At 40.9% G+C, this 19,265-nt stretch overlaps 1 protein-coding gene across 2 annotated transcripts in view; it reads right to left on the bottom strand.

Moving 5' to 3' along the window:
* CCDC149 (coiled-coil domain containing 149) overlaps positions 1-19,265 on the bottom strand; it is a 99,061-nt gene that overhangs the window by 16,903 nt on the left and 62,893 nt on the right. For both annotated transcript variants that reach the window (XM_033105650.1, XM_033105651.1), the window contains exons 5-10: positions 14,903-15,019; positions 13,882-14,054; positions 13,094-13,166; positions 11,590-11,674; positions 9,471-9,615; positions 786-862 (exon numbers count right to left, since the gene is read on the bottom strand). In XM_033105650.1, the coding sequence (XP_032961541.1) occupies positions 786-862; positions 9,471-9,615; positions 11,590-11,674; positions 13,094-13,166; positions 13,882-14,054; positions 14,903-15,019 (670 nt within the window). The remainder of the gene's footprint in view (positions 1-785; positions 863-9,470; positions 9,616-11,589; positions 11,675-13,093; positions 13,167-13,881; positions 14,055-14,902; positions 15,020-19,265) is intronic.

The following is a 19,265-nucleotide window of genomic DNA, read 5'->3' as shown; positions in this document are numbered from 1 at the left end:
GTTAAGTAACTAAAATATGTATGTACGACGTTGCTTCCAGGGGAAGAGGAGGCGGTGGAAAATGATATGTACAAGTTTCTGGAGAGTGTAAAGAAAAAGGGAATACTTAACGGGGGTGGGCGTGGGGTGTCTCATGAAGGGGCATTTTACCAAGACAAATGGGATAAATATAGTTAATTAACAGTTATAGTTAAAACAGCAGTGTTTCCTCACACCGTGTAAAACTGTGAAAAAAGATCTCCACAGGAAATTTTGATTTTCAAGCTACGTAAAAAATGGGATGGGGAAGAGAGGAGAAAGAGGTTGTCAAGCGCATTTGTGTTAGAAGCACATTCACTTTTTCTCATCTTCATTGTTAGGGCTGACAATTAAATTGAACAAATGTTTGTATATTCTTACACTCAGTTTTAGGACTGATGATTAAATTGAACAAATCTTTGTAAGACACCTATGGGTGACAAAAATGAAACAATTTACCATATTCACCAAGTTTTTTAGAAAACCACATACAAACACACACAATGACAATTTCAGAACGTAGATTAGCAAAACTTCATAGTTAAGTAGGTGAGAACCTGCATGTTTACTGTATTTTTCAGGTTTCCTCCCAAAATGATGGTTTCTACGTTTAAAACACTTGTGGATTTTTCAGCAACAATCTTCAAATAAAACGACATTGAAAAGGTAGACTCTTCTTCTTTGCAAATTACGTGAGAGCTTCCTTTTTAAAAAAAAGAAAAAAAGAAAAAGGAAAAGGAAAACAATTTTCATGAAGTTCTGCTTACCTGGAAGGCTCCACAAACCAGAAACTTCCAGAGTTCTTAATTTTTTCTCCAATTCAGCCACCCGATTCCCTAGGATTCTGGAGAAGGGGACAAAACAGCAGCACAGATTAATGAGAAACCCACAAGTGCCCTAGAAGAGAGAAAATGTTTTGAGATTTAGGATATATGTGAAAAATGGAGACTGTGTATGTGTGTGAATAATATATGTGCATATATACTCTATTGAAAGTACATACGAGAATATAAAGTGAATAATTAAAAAAAAAAAAATGCTGCCATTCAAGTGCGTCCTCTCCCACAAAGGTAGTTCCCCTGGAAAGCTAAACAATTATTCCACCACTGCCCAAATGTCTTACAGAATTCCTATTTGGGAATCGCTCATTGATAAAAGTGACAATTAATTTTGAACACCTTTAGTAGTACCACACCTTGATTCTTTGAGAGTGAGTCTGAGTTTTGAAACCAAGTCTAACAAATGGGATGGGTGAACATACTTGGTAATGTTGCTTTGAGTCAATAAAATAATAAGATGTGCCATTTTAGATTTAACCTACGTCGTACTGATAGACATTCTTCCTTGATGTCTAGCATAATGCCTGGTAGATGTTCAAAAATGTATTTGATTAAATAAATGCTTTTCTTTTCGCATGGCTTCTAATTATCAATGGAAAGAATTTAAAAAAAAAAACAAAACAACACAAACATTTCAAAAGAACTCTCAGCAATTGCAGAATCACTAGAATAAGGATATTGCTTTCAGAGGTGACCATTCTGACTCGTTGAAATATAAGTTGGAAGGTGTATTTAGAGAGATTATACTGTTCACGTGGAAGTCAAACTTTGTCTATTTGCACGCCAAGACAGAAATGTGGAAACAGGTCTCACCTCCATTACGCTACACAAAATTAAATATATTGGGAAATGATTTCATAGTTATCTAAAACTTCAATCACTTTCCATTGGCCTGGAAATTGAAAAAACAGTCTTTATATTATTTGGGGGATTTTCTTGGCACTATTGATGCTAAAATGATGCGGAAATATCCTTAATAGCAGTTTCAATCCCTTTCAGCAGGAGAAATCGGAACACCAGAATTGTTCTCCTGGCTCTCTTTATGTTCCAGAGATAGCTGCACACACCCACATATATGCAGAGACATGAATATGTATGTATCTGCAATATATATATATATATATATATATATATCTTTGAATTCATCCTTATTTTGCCTGAATTGACTTGCAGCATCTTAATTAATATTCCCTTTGAGTTCACAAAAAAACTCTTTGACCTTATTATATGTGGTTTTCTTCATCTAGGTACTTAGAGCTTTTCTTTGCTTCGTTTCCCTAAGTCTTAAATTCTGCATAGTCTTTATCAATTATTTTCAATTTTCACTCCATTTGTTGGGTCTATTCTGCTTTCATGTCTCTGACCCTTTAATAAACACCATTCTTCGTAATCTCGCTTTCAATATTTCCCTCAGACCTCCTGATCCAAGCTCCCTTTTCACCAGCTGATGGGTTTGAGATGCAATCACAGCAGTGCTCAAGTTGACGCCTGTTTTTTAACGAGATCAGATCATCGGTATGTGGCTGCCTCTTGGAAACAAAAGATAAGGCTGAATTCTTCTGTGGGCGCTGAAGGATGCCGTCAGGGCAATGTGTGAACGCGTGGTGAAGAGACATTTGGTTGTGTTTTTTCTGATGTTCTCTGATAACACAGCTATGTGTCCCAGACGTGGGGTGAGGTGAATTTGCTGGTATCCCCAGCAATCTACTTTCAGGGGCCCTGCCTGTTTGTCAGTGGTGACTGCTTCCTTCTTTGGCCTGACAGAGGCATCTGATGCAGGGCTGCAGGCAGTTAAATGGACCCAGTAGAAGTTGTGGTCGTAGTAATCGTATCAATAACCATGGCAACTACACTACTGTTAACCTAAACAGTAAAACTAATCTTTCCTGAGTCCTGGATATGAGTCAGAGTCCACACTGAACACCTACCGGACTGGCATTATCTCATCAGACCTGGGACAAAAGCCCTGCAGTGTACGTTGTATTATTATCTTCCTTTTACACTCGTGAACCCTAAGGAACAGAGAGGTTAAGCAACTTGCCCAAGGACACATAGTTCATCTCAAAATTCTGTCTATTCCCAACGTCCAGTGCTCTGACCTATCATACCCTACTCTTCCCATTAGGAAACAGAGGCATGGAAGTTAGGTAGTTAACTTGGCCAAAACCACATGCAGGCTCAGCTGGTGATGAGTCTGGATTTGAAGCAAAGCCTCCGTTTGCCTGCGAAGTGCATATTCTTAACCAGTTCCCAGTAATTGACAGCACTGTGAAGCGAGGTTCTCATGCCTCGAGCAAATTCTCGTTAAAAACTGTTCATATTGAAATACGGATGTAGCCACAGCTGACTTGCAAAATATAGCTCAAGATGCTTCAAATGACAAAGAGGGACCTCCTGATTGGCTTCACACTGAAAGAATATGGCAGGTGGTCCACGGAACATGGTGTGATGCAGCCCAGTGAGAGAAGGGCTCTTTGAGTCTTAATAGCTGGCCGTGTTCACAGATGGAGATGGTAGAAGTAGGAACAGGGTCCGCTCAATTCAGTTTGACCAATTCCACAAACAAGGTTGTTGGGGATAATGAAGAGAAGCAGACGCTGTTCCTATACTTAAGGGACTAAAAGCCTGGTGGGAGACAGACACATACAATGCCAGTGGAAAGCTTTAGTAAGAGTCGATGCTTATCTATCACTTGTTCTGTATCAGATATTACTCTAAGCACAACCTAGTTATTACATCCCTTAGTTTCTTGCCACAATCAATGAGGCAGCTCTTATCATCCTAATTTTGTAGATGACGGAACTGAGACCCAAAAAGGTCAACTAACTTGCCCAGCGTGACACAGCTCGTAAGTGGAGGGGCCAGAATCAGCACCTGGGCCTGGAAACACACAAGTACTTCAGGAGAACTGTAGAGCAGAAGTGAGGAGTAAATGAACGATGAACCCAGAGAGACTGGTAGGGACCCCGATCACAAAGCTCTTGTTGCCATATTGAGAATGTTGTGACTTATACATTGGCAATCGGGAGATATTGAAGTGTTTTAAGCAGAGAAGCAGCATAATGAAGTTTAGGAAAAGCATTCTTGATGTGGAGGGGTGAGAAGGGACCGGAAGGAATATGAGTAGAAACAGAAAGGCCAGTGAGAAGGGTATTGTTCAGGTCAGAGATAATGGTAGCCGAGAACAAGCCAGTGGGGATGTAGGAAGCCAAAAGCATGGGGAAACAGACAATAAGGAGGTAGTGAGTTGTTTGAGGTGTTTGTAGGATATCCACCTGGACATATGGGAGAAAGGAACAATCTGGGAGTGCGAAGATGAGAGAGTAGTTTGGGGGAGTGAATCTACTCGTCAACCGAGTGGGAGGGGTCAGCAGAACAGGGAACTGGAGTACCTCCTGTGTGAGACGAGAAAGGATAGGAGAAACATAACTGGGGACGGAGCAGGAGAGCCAGGGCAATGTGGGGCCGTGGAAGCCAAGGGAAGAGAGCGTTCCGGGTGTGTCAGCATGGTCAGTGTTGTCTTATGCTAGAAGTGCTCATACTTCTAGATGAAAGTTCAGAAGAGGCCACTTAGAAGATGTGCCCAACACTTGAGAGAAATGTATCAGGACAGTGGAGGTGGTAAAATCCGGAATCCCAGTGACAAGCTTGAGACACAAGCAGCCTATGAGAAAGTTGAGGCAGTGAATTAGATGGCCTTCAAGTACTGTAGAGAATAGGAGGAGACAAGCTAGGGCAGTAGCTTGAGGCATAAACAGGCTAGAGAGGGGATTTTTTTTTTTTTTTTTTTTTTTAGGATGGGGAGATTTTAAATAAAATTTTTATTTAGCTAGAGTTTGTTTTAACATAAGGGAGATTTCAGCATATGTCCACCGAGTAGTCTAGGAAAATCCTGAAGACGTCAGGCCTCTAAATGGATTTTCAGTAGCAGTTTCTAATAAGAACGACATCAGAGGGGATCTGCAAAGACAGAAGTAACTCTGGAACTGGCCACCACTGTACCTCTGTCCTTGCTTTCTGGACAACACAGGGAGCAGGGATCCCTGTGTGAGTGTCCTTTGGAGAGCCAGGGCCTGAAGAAGAAGCGGGTGGTTGTGGCTCTATACAGACCTGAAGATAACTCTGCTCCCACCTTTACCCAGGTGGCCTTCTTTTGAATCTCTGCTCTGATCCGTGACAGCTCATGCTGCCACCAAGATCTTGAACTTCCAAGGCATTTACCATTGGCCATGGGAGGGGAAGAGGAAGGCGTAGCAGGAAGGGTAGCAAAAGGCCATCCTAAATCCACCCCTAACACTACCCCACCACTGGCAAAGTGATGGTTTGCTGGGAAGGCCTGGAGAACTAAGTGTGGTGTTTAGTGAAATAGCACTTTAATATCTGCCTCATCTAGAAATGCTTTGCCATCTGTTTACAAGACAAGTGAACCTCATCTCTTCTTTAGCAATAATCAGACAACTGCCAACTCTGTGGTAACGAGTACCTCAAGCAAAATGCCTTTTAATTGAACATCTTCTTAAAATGTAAAAGCCTAGGTTTACTCATCAATTCTTCAAGATGGCTTCCATCGAGCCTTCTTAAGAGGTGGGCGGTAACTGTCAGGCAGTGGGAAACACACTTACAGAACAGAATGTCTTTATTCCTACTTATCATGCTCCACCAAAACAAATCTATTTTATCAATTTCGTTACAGAAGGCTGAATCATGGGGGATAACAGCAACCAGACGAAACACAGACTCTATTCTTAGCCCCCACTCCATTTGTTGTATAATTAGTTTCTTTACATGCTCCCAAATAAAATATGCATTGAAAATATGAAACTTAAGACCCTCTAAGTATTAAAAATGGTCTATTAGGTACTTTATGTGCTGATATGAAGCAGTCTTCAAGAGCCACTGTTACAGGGAAAGTACAGAACAATGAAAACACATCTTTGGGTATACTAGCTACTATTTGTAAAAAACAAAAAACAAAGGAAAACCCCATAGAATATCTATATTTATTTAAATACGTATGAGTATTTATGTCTATATAAATATATGTATGGAATGCATTTGTGTATACATGCATCCTGGGAAGGATCCATAAGAAATGAGGAATGGTGCTTTCTTCCAGGAAGGAAAATTGGGTGACTGCAAACTAGTAGCAGTTTGAGATACAGTAAGTCCTTACTTAACATCCTCAATAAGTTCTTTGACTTTAAGTGAAACAACATAAAATAAAACCAATTTTACCATAGCATCACTGACATAAACAAGAGTTAAGTTCTTACACAAGTCATCAACCTTATAACGAAACGTTGAACAAAATGACATTATTCAAGGACCTGCTGTCTATTGTCTAACCCTTTAAAATCTGAACCACGAGACGGTTCTAAAGTATTAAATAATTGTTAAAAATGAAAAAATGCTTTAAAGCTAAAATAAACCTGGCAAAATGAAAATGTCAATCTTTCTCAAAAGAGGTGAGAGCCCATGGAACGTGGGAATGCATATGGTTGCAGCAGGACATGTTAGGGACACATCAGGAAATCAACTCATTAGAGAGGTGGGAATGTCAGGTCAACAGTAGTGTGGATACCGCGTCTGGCAGACAGTGGGGACTCAGCCTGGCTTTTCAGCAGAGACTTGTGTCATGATCAGAACTGTAGCGGGCCAGGGGGTGTGGGAGTGCCTAGGTAGGCGGTCGGGGAGGCATGGCTGCAGTCTGAGGCTGGAGGGTGGATGGGAGGGTCTTCCCAAGGAAGAGGTGGTGGTCTGACGGGAAGAAAGCAGAGGGGGCAGGTAGGAGATGTACACTGAAGGCCCATGGTTAACACTCAGGAAATACATATTGAGTAAATGAATGCATGAAAACCATAGAGCTTAATGACCATTTGGATGTTTGTGTTAAGGGAACAGGAACAAAAGGATAGGAGATAATTCAATCATCCATTCATCAAATAGTCATGAGCACCCACTGTGGGCCCAGCATTGTCCTACATACCAGGAGAGAACAGTGACTGAGATGGACAAACATTCTGGCCCTGGGACAGCTTAAACTGAAGTGTCACCCTGGGTATTAGGATGGTGGGCAGAGCCCATTGAATATTCTTCAAATCATGCTATAAATGGCTACATAGCCTCCTATCTGTTGGAATTACTATAATCTTAATCATTCTCCAATTAAAAAACATTGGGTTGTTTCCATTTGTCTTATAAATGAATCCACAATGAAACACCTATGTATAAATTTTAGGGTATTATTCTGATTTTTTTCATTACAATAAATTCCTAGGAGCAGACCATCTGGGTGAAAGGGTACAAGCAGTTTCAAGTGTCTTAAAACATGCTAAGGAATAGATGGTCCAGTTGGAAATGTGGGTCTTGCACTTGATGGGGTGGCGGGGACAAGAGTTCTGAGAAGAGTCTGCAGCAAATGAGAGGCAAAGACAGGGGGGGAATGTGGTCCTCCAGGTGGGCTAAGAAAAACTGAGACCTGACAGCAAAAACACGTGGCGGAGGGCACCTGGGGTAGAGGGTGGGGGAAGAACGGGAGGAGGGAGGAGGGATTGAGACAGCAGAGAAAGTTGGAGCAATCCAAAAAGATGGGTTTCAAGATGGGAATGTGGATGTAGAGAAATTATAGAAGAAAGAGACTCAGAAGGTGAGGTTTGGGGGTACTGGTGACCTTCTAAGGAAGACTACAGTAGAAAATGCCAGAAGAGGTGTTGGGAGGTATTAAAGCTGAACTGCTCTTTCTTTCCGGTGCATAGAATCACTCAAGCTTGCTAAAGTCCACAATTCCTACATTCCCTCCTGAACCCCCTGAATTTGTATTTCTCAACAGGTATCCCCTCCAAATAATTCTAACATAGGTGCTGCCAGAATATACTTTGAGGGGGCAGCTGTTGACGAAGTAGAGGTGGCTCCTTGTTCACAAGGCTTCGAATTGGGAGGAATACATGGCAGCTGCAGAATTGAGGAAAGGCTTTGGGGGTTTAGGAGGAGCTGTGAGTTTCTAGGTGACAGGCAGAAGCCAGAGGGGGGACAGAGGTAGAAGAGGTTGAAAGAAGAGGTTACAGGGGAGCCAGGCAGGCTCCAGAGGAGGGAAGATGTCCTGGGATAATAGGGCTGCTGGCAGGCGTGTTTCCCTGACAGGAGAGGGTGAGGTTGTGTGTGTGTGTGTGTGTGTGTGTGTGTGTGTGTGTGTGTGTGTGTGTAGGGAGGAGACATTGGTTTCAGGGGGGGCAGCAAGCTTTGGGGCTCATGATGAGCAGCCTCTGTTTTCTCAATAAAAGAGGGGCTCAGCTCACCCACTGAGAACAGATTAGCATTTAGAAGATCCAAGAAGGTCTGGAAGAGCCCTGCGAGGTACTTTATAGGGTGAGGACAAAGACAGGAACGCTGAGGTTGCAGGGATTCTGCCTGAATAAATCAGATCTCATCCCTATTCTGGGGCGATTTCCCACTCCTCGCCCCTCTCCTGAGACACATCGGCATTTCAGCCTCTGGCTGTTTCATTCCTTGGTTAAGATTCCTTTTAAAAGAATTTTTGAAACTTCTTCTGTCAATAAATTACCCTTGTCATCCCTTTGAGATTGCCCAGACTCCCTCCAGTGCTCTCTGCCTTCTTTTATATATATCTTAATCTCCTGCGCGATCTTCCCTTCACTCCTGTCTTCTCGTTTTCCTATTTTGTTTTTATAATACTCTCAATCATTTTCCAGTTGCCTCACCAGGCCCCCTGGCTTCCTGATTCCTCCCTTTCTTGTGGGAAGCCCAGGCTTTCGGTGCTCGCCTCGCTTCTTCCACACTTTCATTTGGGTTCCGCCTGTAGATGGTATGAGCAGGACCAGCAACATAATTTGCAGGGCCCCGTGCAAAATGAAAATGTGGGGCCCCCTTGCTCACAAATACTGAAGAATTTCAAGATGGTGGCAGCAGCATCAGACCAAGTGCAGGGCCCTGCTGAGCACGGGGCCCTGAGCAACTGAAGCCACCCCTGTTTGCAGTGTTTGCTGCTTTAAATTATTGTTTATTCGCCGTTCTCTGAACACTTTCGATTTTGCTTCTGTATTCTCTAGTGGCTACTTTTACTTGAACTTGCTTGATTTTGCCCAACATAGTCAATATGTTTATAACAACCAAATAAGACTTTGTGTTTTAATTATCGTTCCTTTCCACCATCTTTTTTGCTGATTTTGAAGAGTGACATGAGACTCCCTTGTAGGCCCAGCTGCCTTTGAGTTGATGCTTGGCACTCAGAGCCCCTCAAGGTCATGCTGTAGGTTCAAATGGCACTCAGGAGTTATCTTCCCTAAAGGAGACCTGGGGAGAAGTAGGCTAAGTGACCCAGGGAAGTATACTATTGAAATCCCCCATGTAATATGCATGACTCAGTGAGTGGCTCAGAGGAAGCTTTCAATAAAAGGTGACCGGTATTATTTGTTTGCCTGACTCCAGCTGATAACCAAGGTGCTGTCATAATGCAGAAATATAGTCCTAGTTTAACAAGTTTCCCTCCAGAGTTGAGAGCTCTCACCCGCTTCCCTTAAAGCCTGTAGTCCCACTCAGTTGCCATCACCCCACATCTCTCCTGCCCACCCTCCACCCAAGGGTCCGGTCACCTACTTGTTGGTCTGTCTCTGGTGCTGGATGACCATGTTTTTCTCATGGATCGTCTCCAACAGGGCCGTTGCCAGAGATTTCAGATCAGAAATGGACTGTGGAGTTGCTGGGAGACTACATCCGTGATCCTCAGATAACAGATCCTGAACTAGGTGGGATATAAAATTTACAATTCAGTCTTAAATGCATCTGGAAGGAAAACCAGTGTCAGTTCTTCCTGGATAATGATAGATACCCTGCTTCTTAATGCTACTATGTTGTATTGAAGAATCCACTTCTAGAGTCAAAAATAAAACAAAATAAAAATCAGTGTGCAGGTTAAATTGGAAGTCTCACGGACTTCTATCAACAATTTTTAAAAGGATAATAATCTGTTGCATGTGTCCAGTATTTTACAGTTTGAAAACACTTCCATATTGACTAACACATTTGAGACTTAAAATGAACAACAATAACAAAAATCCACCCGGGGAGTAGTATTTATTTATTCTCATTTCACGCACAGGGAAGCAAGGTGCAGATGGATTAAAAACATTGGCTGAGCATCCCACAGCCGTGATAATGACAAAGACCCTCGTCCTCCTTTATGTCAGAGTTTCTCAGAGCGTGGTGCCCTCAGTGGATAGCAAGATAATTACAGAGATTATCAAAACTATAAAATATATTTTGTATGTGCACGTTTTTAAAAAGGGTAGATAAACTAAGAGGTAACACAAAACGACGACCACTTGTACTCTTACCAGACAGAAAAGAAAGAAACAGTATAAATCACTGTATATTTCTGAACACCATTTCCTATATGACTGTATTTAGTTATACAAATTTTTTCAAAACTGGGGAGAGCTCTGCTTTTTTCACTTAACCAGATGCCTTATCACGAATAGCTCCTAAAACATAAAATGTAATGGCTGCTTGGTAGTTCATGTATAGATATATAATAACTGATCACTTCTGGACATTTGTGTTGTTTCCGGTGTTTTCTGTTATAACTGATATAGGAAGAAATTTCTTGAAGCAAAATGTTTGCATACGTGTAGAATTATTTCTTGTTGGCTCAAAGGGGATCTGTTTAAGGCATTTCATAATAGGTTGCCAAGTGGTTATCTAGAAAGGTTGTGTCAGATTTACTGGTCTGTCACGATGTTTGAGAATGGCTAACATTCCAGTGATAAGACTGCGTCTCGTCATTCAAAGACGCTATGCTATCAAGGGTATCCAAAGCTAAACTTAGATGGGCTACTTCACATTTCTATAGAGTATTGTAGTTTTCTTTTTAAAAACAATTCTAGGGTGTTCTTTTCTAGTGGAATGAAAAAAGAAGTTGCTTGGAAAAGTGCCTGGTTATTAGGCAGGCTGCAGATACAGAATTTTTTTTTTTTTTTTTAAGCCACTCTAGCTCTGATTAAGACTGCCATCTGACTGTTGCTGGTCTGCACTGCCAACAACCCAAAAGTGGGCCAGTTGAGCATGTTCAAATTGAGGCTTATGTTTAAAACTGAATTCTCAACTATTAAGTGTCAAAAGCAAGCTTTCAGCTATTTATTCCCCTGGACTGTTCTTGGAAGATCATTATTTTTCATCGGAATCGACAAGAAGGAGGAACGAAATTGCAATCAATAAATGCTTCTTTGAAAAAGGCACACGTTCCATGATAAAATGACTCAGCAGCTACGAGACTTTTCTGTTCTGATCATAGAGGCTAGGAAAAAGAGACATTCAATGAGGTTGAAACATGTACTTGGAGCTACTAAACTGGTGATCAGAGAAGGGAAAACATTCTTGGGAGAAGAGCACAGTGCAGGGGAAGAAATGTAAATGAGGACCAGGCGTTAGGAAAATCTCGAAGGCAGTGGTTCTCAGAGGAGGGTCCCCAAACCAGCATCAGCACCACCTGGGAACTTTGTAGAAATACATATTCTCTGGGCCGAACAGATCTATTAAATCAGAAACTCTGGGTAGTGGGGCGCCTAGTGATCTGTGTTTTAACAAGTCCTCTAGGCAGCTCTGATGCAGGCAGATGTTTCTAAGGATCATCTCAGTTCCCAGTCCACAAAACGCAATTTGGACGGTCAGCTCTAGCATTCTGTGATGGAAGTGGTCCCTCGCGGAGAACGAACCCTACCTTGTTTTGCAGAGAGGACGCCAGTCAGAGCACTGCTGCTAGATTTACCCTGGCCTTTTGAGTTTTTCCGTCTCTCGAGAGCATTCTAAAGCAGGATTGGGAGAAAAATAAAAACCTCTGTCAAAAAGCCAATAATGGAAAAAACACCTGGTTACGATTAGATGAATCCTCCAATCCAGCACAGAAGATCCCTCTGCAAACTCCAAATGCTGGCCTACCTTTGAAAATTCTGAGTCCCTGCCAAAGAGCTAGGATTTTTATGGGCTTGGTAAAGAGTTTTTTGGTCTTTTTTTTCAAAGTTGGTGCCCAGCAGAACGACAGCAATGCATTTGTCATATATATAAAAGGCACTCAATGCATATTTGTTAAATTATCAAATCTGAAGCAAGAACTCAGTCTAATATGCGAAGTCACTAGTTATAAAATCCCTTTCAAACAGACACGAGATAGAGAACAGGTTTTCTTTCACATACCAATGCCAAAAGATCGTTAGTGGCATCCAAAAGATCATTCTGTGGCTGGACTGGAAAAAGAGCCACAGTCGATTAGTGATATCTGCCATGGACACACACAATGGAAGTGCATGTGTGCCACCTAAGTGTCATTCCTAGAAGAGACTCTTACATTGAAATTGATATGTACTGTATAGCCCGAGCGTGGCACACAGAACTGAATAAATGTTAAATGAATGCATATGCACATATTTCAAAATGATGTACTAATTATACATTTTTAAAAGCTGTATTCTTCTTTGGCTGCATTTATATATATATGCTGGTATAAACTAAAGTGTGGCCCCCACTGAATGGAAAGGAGGAACAGCATGGCGACTTCTGAGAAAAAAGCCAACGTTGAAAGCCAGGAAAATGAAGTCTCTCCCAAGCATCTAGACTGCTGTAAAACTTCACCCTCAGGAAGAGAAATCAATCTATTTTCAAAGCAGAGAAACCCAGGAGATTTTTCTAATTATAACATTTACAAGTAACATCTGCAGAAATAGATATTATCAAACTAATGGTGCTGGAATTAGACTAAATAACAGTGGGGAGAATTTAAACACTGTGTCTTTTCAGTGTGACGTGAACATTATTGTTTAGATTGTGATTTCCCAATCTTTGTTTCTTCATCGCTCGGAACCATTTTCTTATGGATGATTATGAGACAAACAGCATCTGATGATAGAACATTTTATAGACAAGCCGGGTAAGAAGCCTAATTCCTCTGGACCGAGGCTGTCAAGTGGCCACATCCAGATTCTCGGGGTCTCGGTGTGCCCTGGCCTGATAACAGCAACAGAAAGGAGATCTTGCAAAAGCTGTTTTGTTGTGTTTTGTTGTTGGGGGTTTAACTCTTACCAGTTACCCTCAGTGGAGTCCTTACTGGCCTCTCTCTGGGAGGGCAGGGAAGCACTAAAATATGTTCGGCACATAAAAGAAAATTAAAATAGAATGACATTTAGAGGTATAATACTGAATCATCATGGTTGGCGTCATGGTTCCACTACCTTGTATTTGGCAATGTTAGATTTCAAGAGGTTGACCTCTTCATGAAGTTGCTTTAATCTCTCTTGAAGGTACCTAGAAAAAAAATAGATACAACTAGAAAGTGTTTGGAGACACAGTAAAAAACGTACACTCAGATAGGAGAGAAGAAAGGAAAACCACATGCCTGAAGAGCCATCTTTTACACATGATGCGTTCTCACCACCTAAAGGGAGGCAGAGGAAAGTGCGTCTTTGTGACCTCTGCTTAAATGGATGCGATCAAGGTCAAATATGCCCAAATCACAGAAACCCCACTTCAGAAGAACCCTCTGCAGAGATCCCCCAAGGGATATCAACACAGTTTTCATATAATTCTCATTAAGATGATTCCACTGGGAAAGAAGGCGGGAAGAGGCGACACCAGACATAACATTAAGTCAGACACATACACACACTGGAATTTGCCTCGGGGAAAAGAAACAGCTAAGGGAATTTCTCAATTTATTTTCTTATTCTTTTCTCTCTCCTTGATCGCAATAACAAGCAGCTTTCACTGGTTCCCTACCCTTCTCGCCCAACTAGGGAGAGAGAGAAAAGGGTACGCATGTAGGCGTGTAGGTGTGTGGTACTTCTTTTCTGACTTTTACAACTAATATGTGACATTAATATCATGTTTTGGGGGTTGTGACTTTCCTTTCATTGTAAGGCAATTTTCTCAAAGGTAAAAAGGGCTGCAAATAACTCCCAGCCTGCAGGCTTGTGGAGAGCTAGCATTCTGCCCGAGGGCAGGCCTGGGCTTGGCCACTTGCCTGTTCTCCATGCACAGGGCGTCCACGTCAATGATACGGTTCTCATGCCCACCCAGGATGTGGTTTAGCTCCTGGTTGAGCCTCTCCACTTTGTCCTGGTAGGAAGACCGTTCTTCTTTCACATCCTGAAGCTCATCCACAGAGGCCTGTAGGTCATGCTCCAGAGACTCAATCTGAAACCAGAGGAAGTGCCCTTACTCCAGGTGTTCTAAAGATGCCAGCTTTATGGCCGGAGATGGAGCCTTCCACTTGGTCGACTGGCTTTTAAAGAGCTTATTAATACCACCCGCATGCTATAAAATCACAAGCACCACACCCCGGAATACGATAAAAGCTAAAAGGACAGGGACAACTTCCTGCCAGACTCTTACTATATCTAAGATAGGATGCATGCGGCAGCTTGCAAAACCAGAACCGATCCCTTACAATGGCAGCGTGCCCTAAAGCCAGAGGCTTGGAGAGGGCAAATCCAGACAGCGGGAACAGCTAGTGCCTTACAAATACATGCTTTTGCAAACCACTCTAGACCCAGAAATCTTGTTCAGCTCTTCAAAAGCAATTAGCAACAGAAGGATAGTGAAGTCTTTTAGGCTCTTGTAGCTGTTCCCTAACTAGGGCTCTGTACCGGTTGAGATTTTGCCTAAAAAGCATTGCTCAGCATTCCAGCGGAAACTTGCAAATTAAGGCCAGTTTGTCACGTTTTTTTGCCTCCTTGTCTATCCTGGGTAAGGGCAAGGGTGGTGGTGGGGGTACAGTGGCGGGTGAGGGGTGTCTTGTTGTGTTCAGAACAAGGGCACCAAAAGTAAGAGGGCAGACCTGCTGGAAGCCAGAAACACAAGAATTAGCTTGGGAACCTAGTAAAGTACCGAAGAAGGAAAAGCATTCAGTTTGTGTCCCTCTTTCTCTGATTCTCATCCCAGGCACCCCCTACTCTCTGAGCCACAGGGACACAGTCTACTCTTCTCTGTTGCATCCAGCTGTGCAGACCCATCCCTCACTCCTAACAGATGTTAGCAATAACCTGTTCCTTTGCTCTCTCCAGCTGCTGAACCAAGTCTTCACGCTCATGAGCTGCAAAGTGCCGCACACCAATTTCTTCATCTCCGAGCCTCTGTTTGGCAATTGTCATCCTCAAGAGCTGCATTTTCCGAGAGAGAGAGAGAGAGAGAGAGAGAGAGAGAGAGAGAGAGAGAGAGAGAGAGAGAGAGAGAGAGAGAGAGAGAGAGAGAATGAGAGATATTTAAAACGAATAGATCCAAACAAAACCCCAAGCATACTTTTAGGAGCTTTTTCAAGAAATGCTAGAGAAACGGACAAGACAAAGACATTTATTGCCAACATCATGAATTAAAAAAAATTATACTGCTGTTGGTACATGCATGCACATACACACGTGTGCATGCACACAGGGTATAAGGCTAATAGGAACACAGGCCTGGGCATTTGAAGGTAGATGATCTATGCAGCATAGCCATGGTGAGGAAACAAACTGGGTTTCTTTTAAGCTTAGCAGATATTAAAAAATAGCACATGCTGAGATGGGCATGCCTCCATACTCTTAACAAATGGGGCTATATTATCAAGGGCCTTAAAAATGTGCCTACTCAATGATTCAGTAACTTTACTTCTGACCATCTGGGCTAAGAATAATCCCAGACAGGGACTAGTTTTAGAAGAAAAAAAGAAAGTAGATTCCACTGTTATTTGTAGAAATAGCGGGGGGGGCGGGGGGGGGAGGGGGCGGGAGGGGGAACAAACCTAGAAACAATGTCTGAAAGAGTGGAATTGTTAGCCAACTATAATTCAATGAATCAATGGTCTAGTTTGTAGCTGTTTGAAATGAGGGTGATGTGAACTACGTAATACCACAGACAAGTTCAGGATGACATGTTAGGTGGGGAAAAAAGCGGAGCAGTCACTTTTACATGCAGTATGACTAAAATTATACTCAGAAGCCACGTGCAAAAGAAAATGAAAAACAACCAAATACCCCAGATATGAAAATGTGTATGTTTAGGTCATGGTGAAACTGTGGATGCTATCAGTTCTTTTTCCTGTCTTTTTTTTAACTTTTAAAATAAGTATGCATGGCTTTCATAACATACCTTTACTTATATGTTTTCTTTTCATTAAAGTTTATTGGGGTGACAATTGTTAGTAAAGTTACATAGGATTCAGGTGTACAATTCTGTAATACATTATCTATATCTCACATTCTGTTGACCACCCAGAGTCAGTTCTCTTTCCATCACCATATATTAGACCCCGTTTACCCTCTTCTAGAATCCCTCCTTCCCCTTTACCGTCTGGTAACTCCTAAACTATTGCCTATGTCTATGAGTTTTTGTTCCTTCATTTGTTTGTCTTGTTCTTTTGTTGTTTTCAGTTTTATATACCACATATCAGTGAAATCAGATGGTTCTCTGCTTTTTCTATCTGACTTATTTTGCTTAGCATTATAATCTCAAGATGCATCCGTGTTGTCACAAATGGTACTATTTCATCTTTTCTTACCACCGAATAGTATTCCATTGTGTATATATACCACAACTTCTTTATCTATTCATCTATCGAAGGACATTTTTGTTGTTTCCATGTCTTGGCCACTGTAAATAAAGCTGCAATGAACATTGGAGCACACGTGTTTTTATGTATAAATGTTTTCAGATTTTTTGGGTAGATACCCAGGAGAGGGATTGCTGGGTTGTATGATAATTCTATTCTTAATTTTTTGAGGAACCTCCACACTGCCTTCCATAACGGCTGCACCAGTCTGCATTCCCACCAACAGTGTATGAGGGATCCTTTTTCTCCACAGTCTCTCCAACACTTGTTATTATTTGTCTTGTTGATGATAGCCATTCTAACTGGGGTGAGGTGATATCTCATTGTGGTTTTTATTTGCATTTCTCTGATGATTAGTGATGTTGAACATTTTACCATATGTCTATTTGCCATTTGTATGTCCTCTTTGGAGAAATGTCTCTTCAGGTCCTCTGCCCACTTTTCAATTGGGTTTTTTTTTGTTGTTGAGTTGTATGAGTTCATTGTATATTTTGGATATTAGCCCCGTATTGGAAGCACTTTTGCAAAAATCTTCTCCCATTCAGTTGGTTGCCTCTTTATTTTGTCGATGGTTTCTTTTGCTGTGCAGAAGCTTTTAAGTTTGATATAGTCCCATTGATTTATTTTAGCTTTCATTTCCCTCGCCTTTGGAGTCAAATTCATAAAATGGTCTTTGAACCCAAGGTCCATAAGTTTAGTACCTATGTTTTCTTCTATGCAGTTTATCATTTTAGATCTTATGCTTAGGTCTTTGATCCATTTTGAATTAATTTTAGTACACGGTGACAGATAGCAGTCCAGTTTCATTCTTTTGCACGTGGCTATCCAATTCTCCCAGCAACATTTATTGAAGAGGCTGTCTTTTCTCCATTGTATTTTTTTTGCTCCTTTGTCAAAAATTATCTGTCCATATTTATGTGGTTGTATTTCTGGGTTCTCAATTCTATTCCATTGGTCTATGTGTCTGTTTTTCTGCCAGTACCATGCTGTTTTGATTATTGTAGCCCTGTAGTACAAGCTAAAGTCAGGGAGTTTGATACCTCTAGCACTGTTCTTTTTTCTTAGGATTGCTTTGGTTATTCGGGGTCTTTTGCAGTTCCATACAAATCTTATGATTTTTTTTGTTCTATTTCTTTAAAAAACGCCATTGGGATTTGATGGGGATTGCATTAAATCTGTATATTGCTTTGGGTAACAGGGGCATTTTAACTATGTTGATTCTTCCAATCCATGAGCATGGAATGTCTTTCCATTTCTTTGTGTCTTCTTCAATTTCTTTTAAAAATGTTTTACAGTTTTCAGCATATAGGTCTTTTACATCCTTGGTTAAGTTTATTCCTACGTATTTTATTCTTTTTATTGCAATTACAAAAGAAATTGTTTTTTTCTTTTATTTCTTTTTCTGAGATTTTATTGTTAGTATATAGGAATGCAATGGACTTTTGTACGTTAATTTTGCAGCCAGCAACTTTACTGTATTCGTTTGCTGTTTCTAATAGCTTTTTGGTGGAGTCTTTAGGGTTTTCTATATATTGCATCATGTCATCTGCAAAGAGTGACAATTTAACTTCTTCATTCCCAATTGGATACCTGTTATTTCTTTCTCTTGCCTGATTGCTCTGGCAAGGACTTCCAACACTATGTTGAAAAGCAGAGGTGATAGGGGACAGTCCTGTTGTGTTCCTGAACGTAGAGCAAAGGGCTTCAGTTTTTCACCATTAATTATGAGATTAGCTGAGGGCTTGTCATATATGGCCTTTATTATGTTAAAATATTTTCCTTCTATACCTATTTTATTAAGTGTTTTAATCATATATGGATGTTGTATCTTGTCAAACGCTTTTTCTTCATCAATTGATATAATTATATGATTTTTGCAAATCATATTTATGTGATATGTTTATGTGATGTATCACATTGATGGATTTGCGAATGTTGAACCATCCTTGTGCCCCGGGGATGAACCCCACTTGGTCATGATGAATAATCTTTTTAATGCATTGTTGTATTCGATTTGCTAGAATTTTGTTTAGGATTTTTGCATCTGTATTTATCAGAGATATTGGTCTGTAGTTTTCTTTTTTTGTGTTGTCCTTACCAGGTTTTGGTATCAGGGTAATGTTGGCCTCATAAAATGAGTTAGGGAGTGTTATCTCTTCTTCAATTTTCTGGAAGAGTTTGAGTAGGACAGGTGTTAGATCCTCTTGAAGGTTTGGTAGAATTCACTAGTGAAGCCATCTGGTCCCGGACTTTTGCTTTTGGGAAGGTTTCAGGTGACTGATTTAATTTCCTTACTGGTGATTGGTCTGTTTAGATTTTCCAGTTCTTTGTGATTCGGCCTAGGAAGGCTATATGTTTCTAAGAACTTGTCCATTTCTTCTAGGTTATTGAATTTGATGGCATATAGGCCTTCATAGTATTCTTGGATAATCCTTTGTATTTCTGTGTCATCCGTGATAACTTCCCCTCTTTCATTTCTGATTTTTTTTTACTAGTGTCTTTTCTCTTTTTATCGTAGTGATTCTAGCCAAGGGTTTGTCAATTTTATTAATCTTTTCAAAAAACCAGCTCTTTGTCACATTAATTTTTTCTATTGTCTTTTTGTTCTCTATTTCATTTAGTTATGCTCTGATTTTTATTATTTCCTTTCTTCTGTTGACCTTGGGTCTTATTTGTTCTTCTTTTTCTAGTTTGTTAAGGTGTAATGTGAGGTTATTTATCTGGGATTTTTCTTGTTTCTTGAGATAGGCCTCTAACGATATAAATGTCCCTCTTAAAACTGCTTTTGCTGCATCCCCGAAATTTTGGTAGTATGTATT

The sequence above is a fragment of the Rhinolophus ferrumequinum genome, chromosome 5 (assembly GCF_004115265.2).
Source record: "Rhinolophus ferrumequinum isolate MPI-CBG mRhiFer1 chromosome 5, mRhiFer1_v1.p, whole genome shotgun sequence".
Classification (NCBI taxonomy): domain Eukaryota; kingdom Metazoa; phylum Chordata; class Mammalia; order Chiroptera; family Rhinolophidae; genus Rhinolophus; species Rhinolophus ferrumequinum.
Note: the sequence above shows the minus strand (reverse complement) of the source record. Positions and strands in the feature narration are given on the sequence as shown.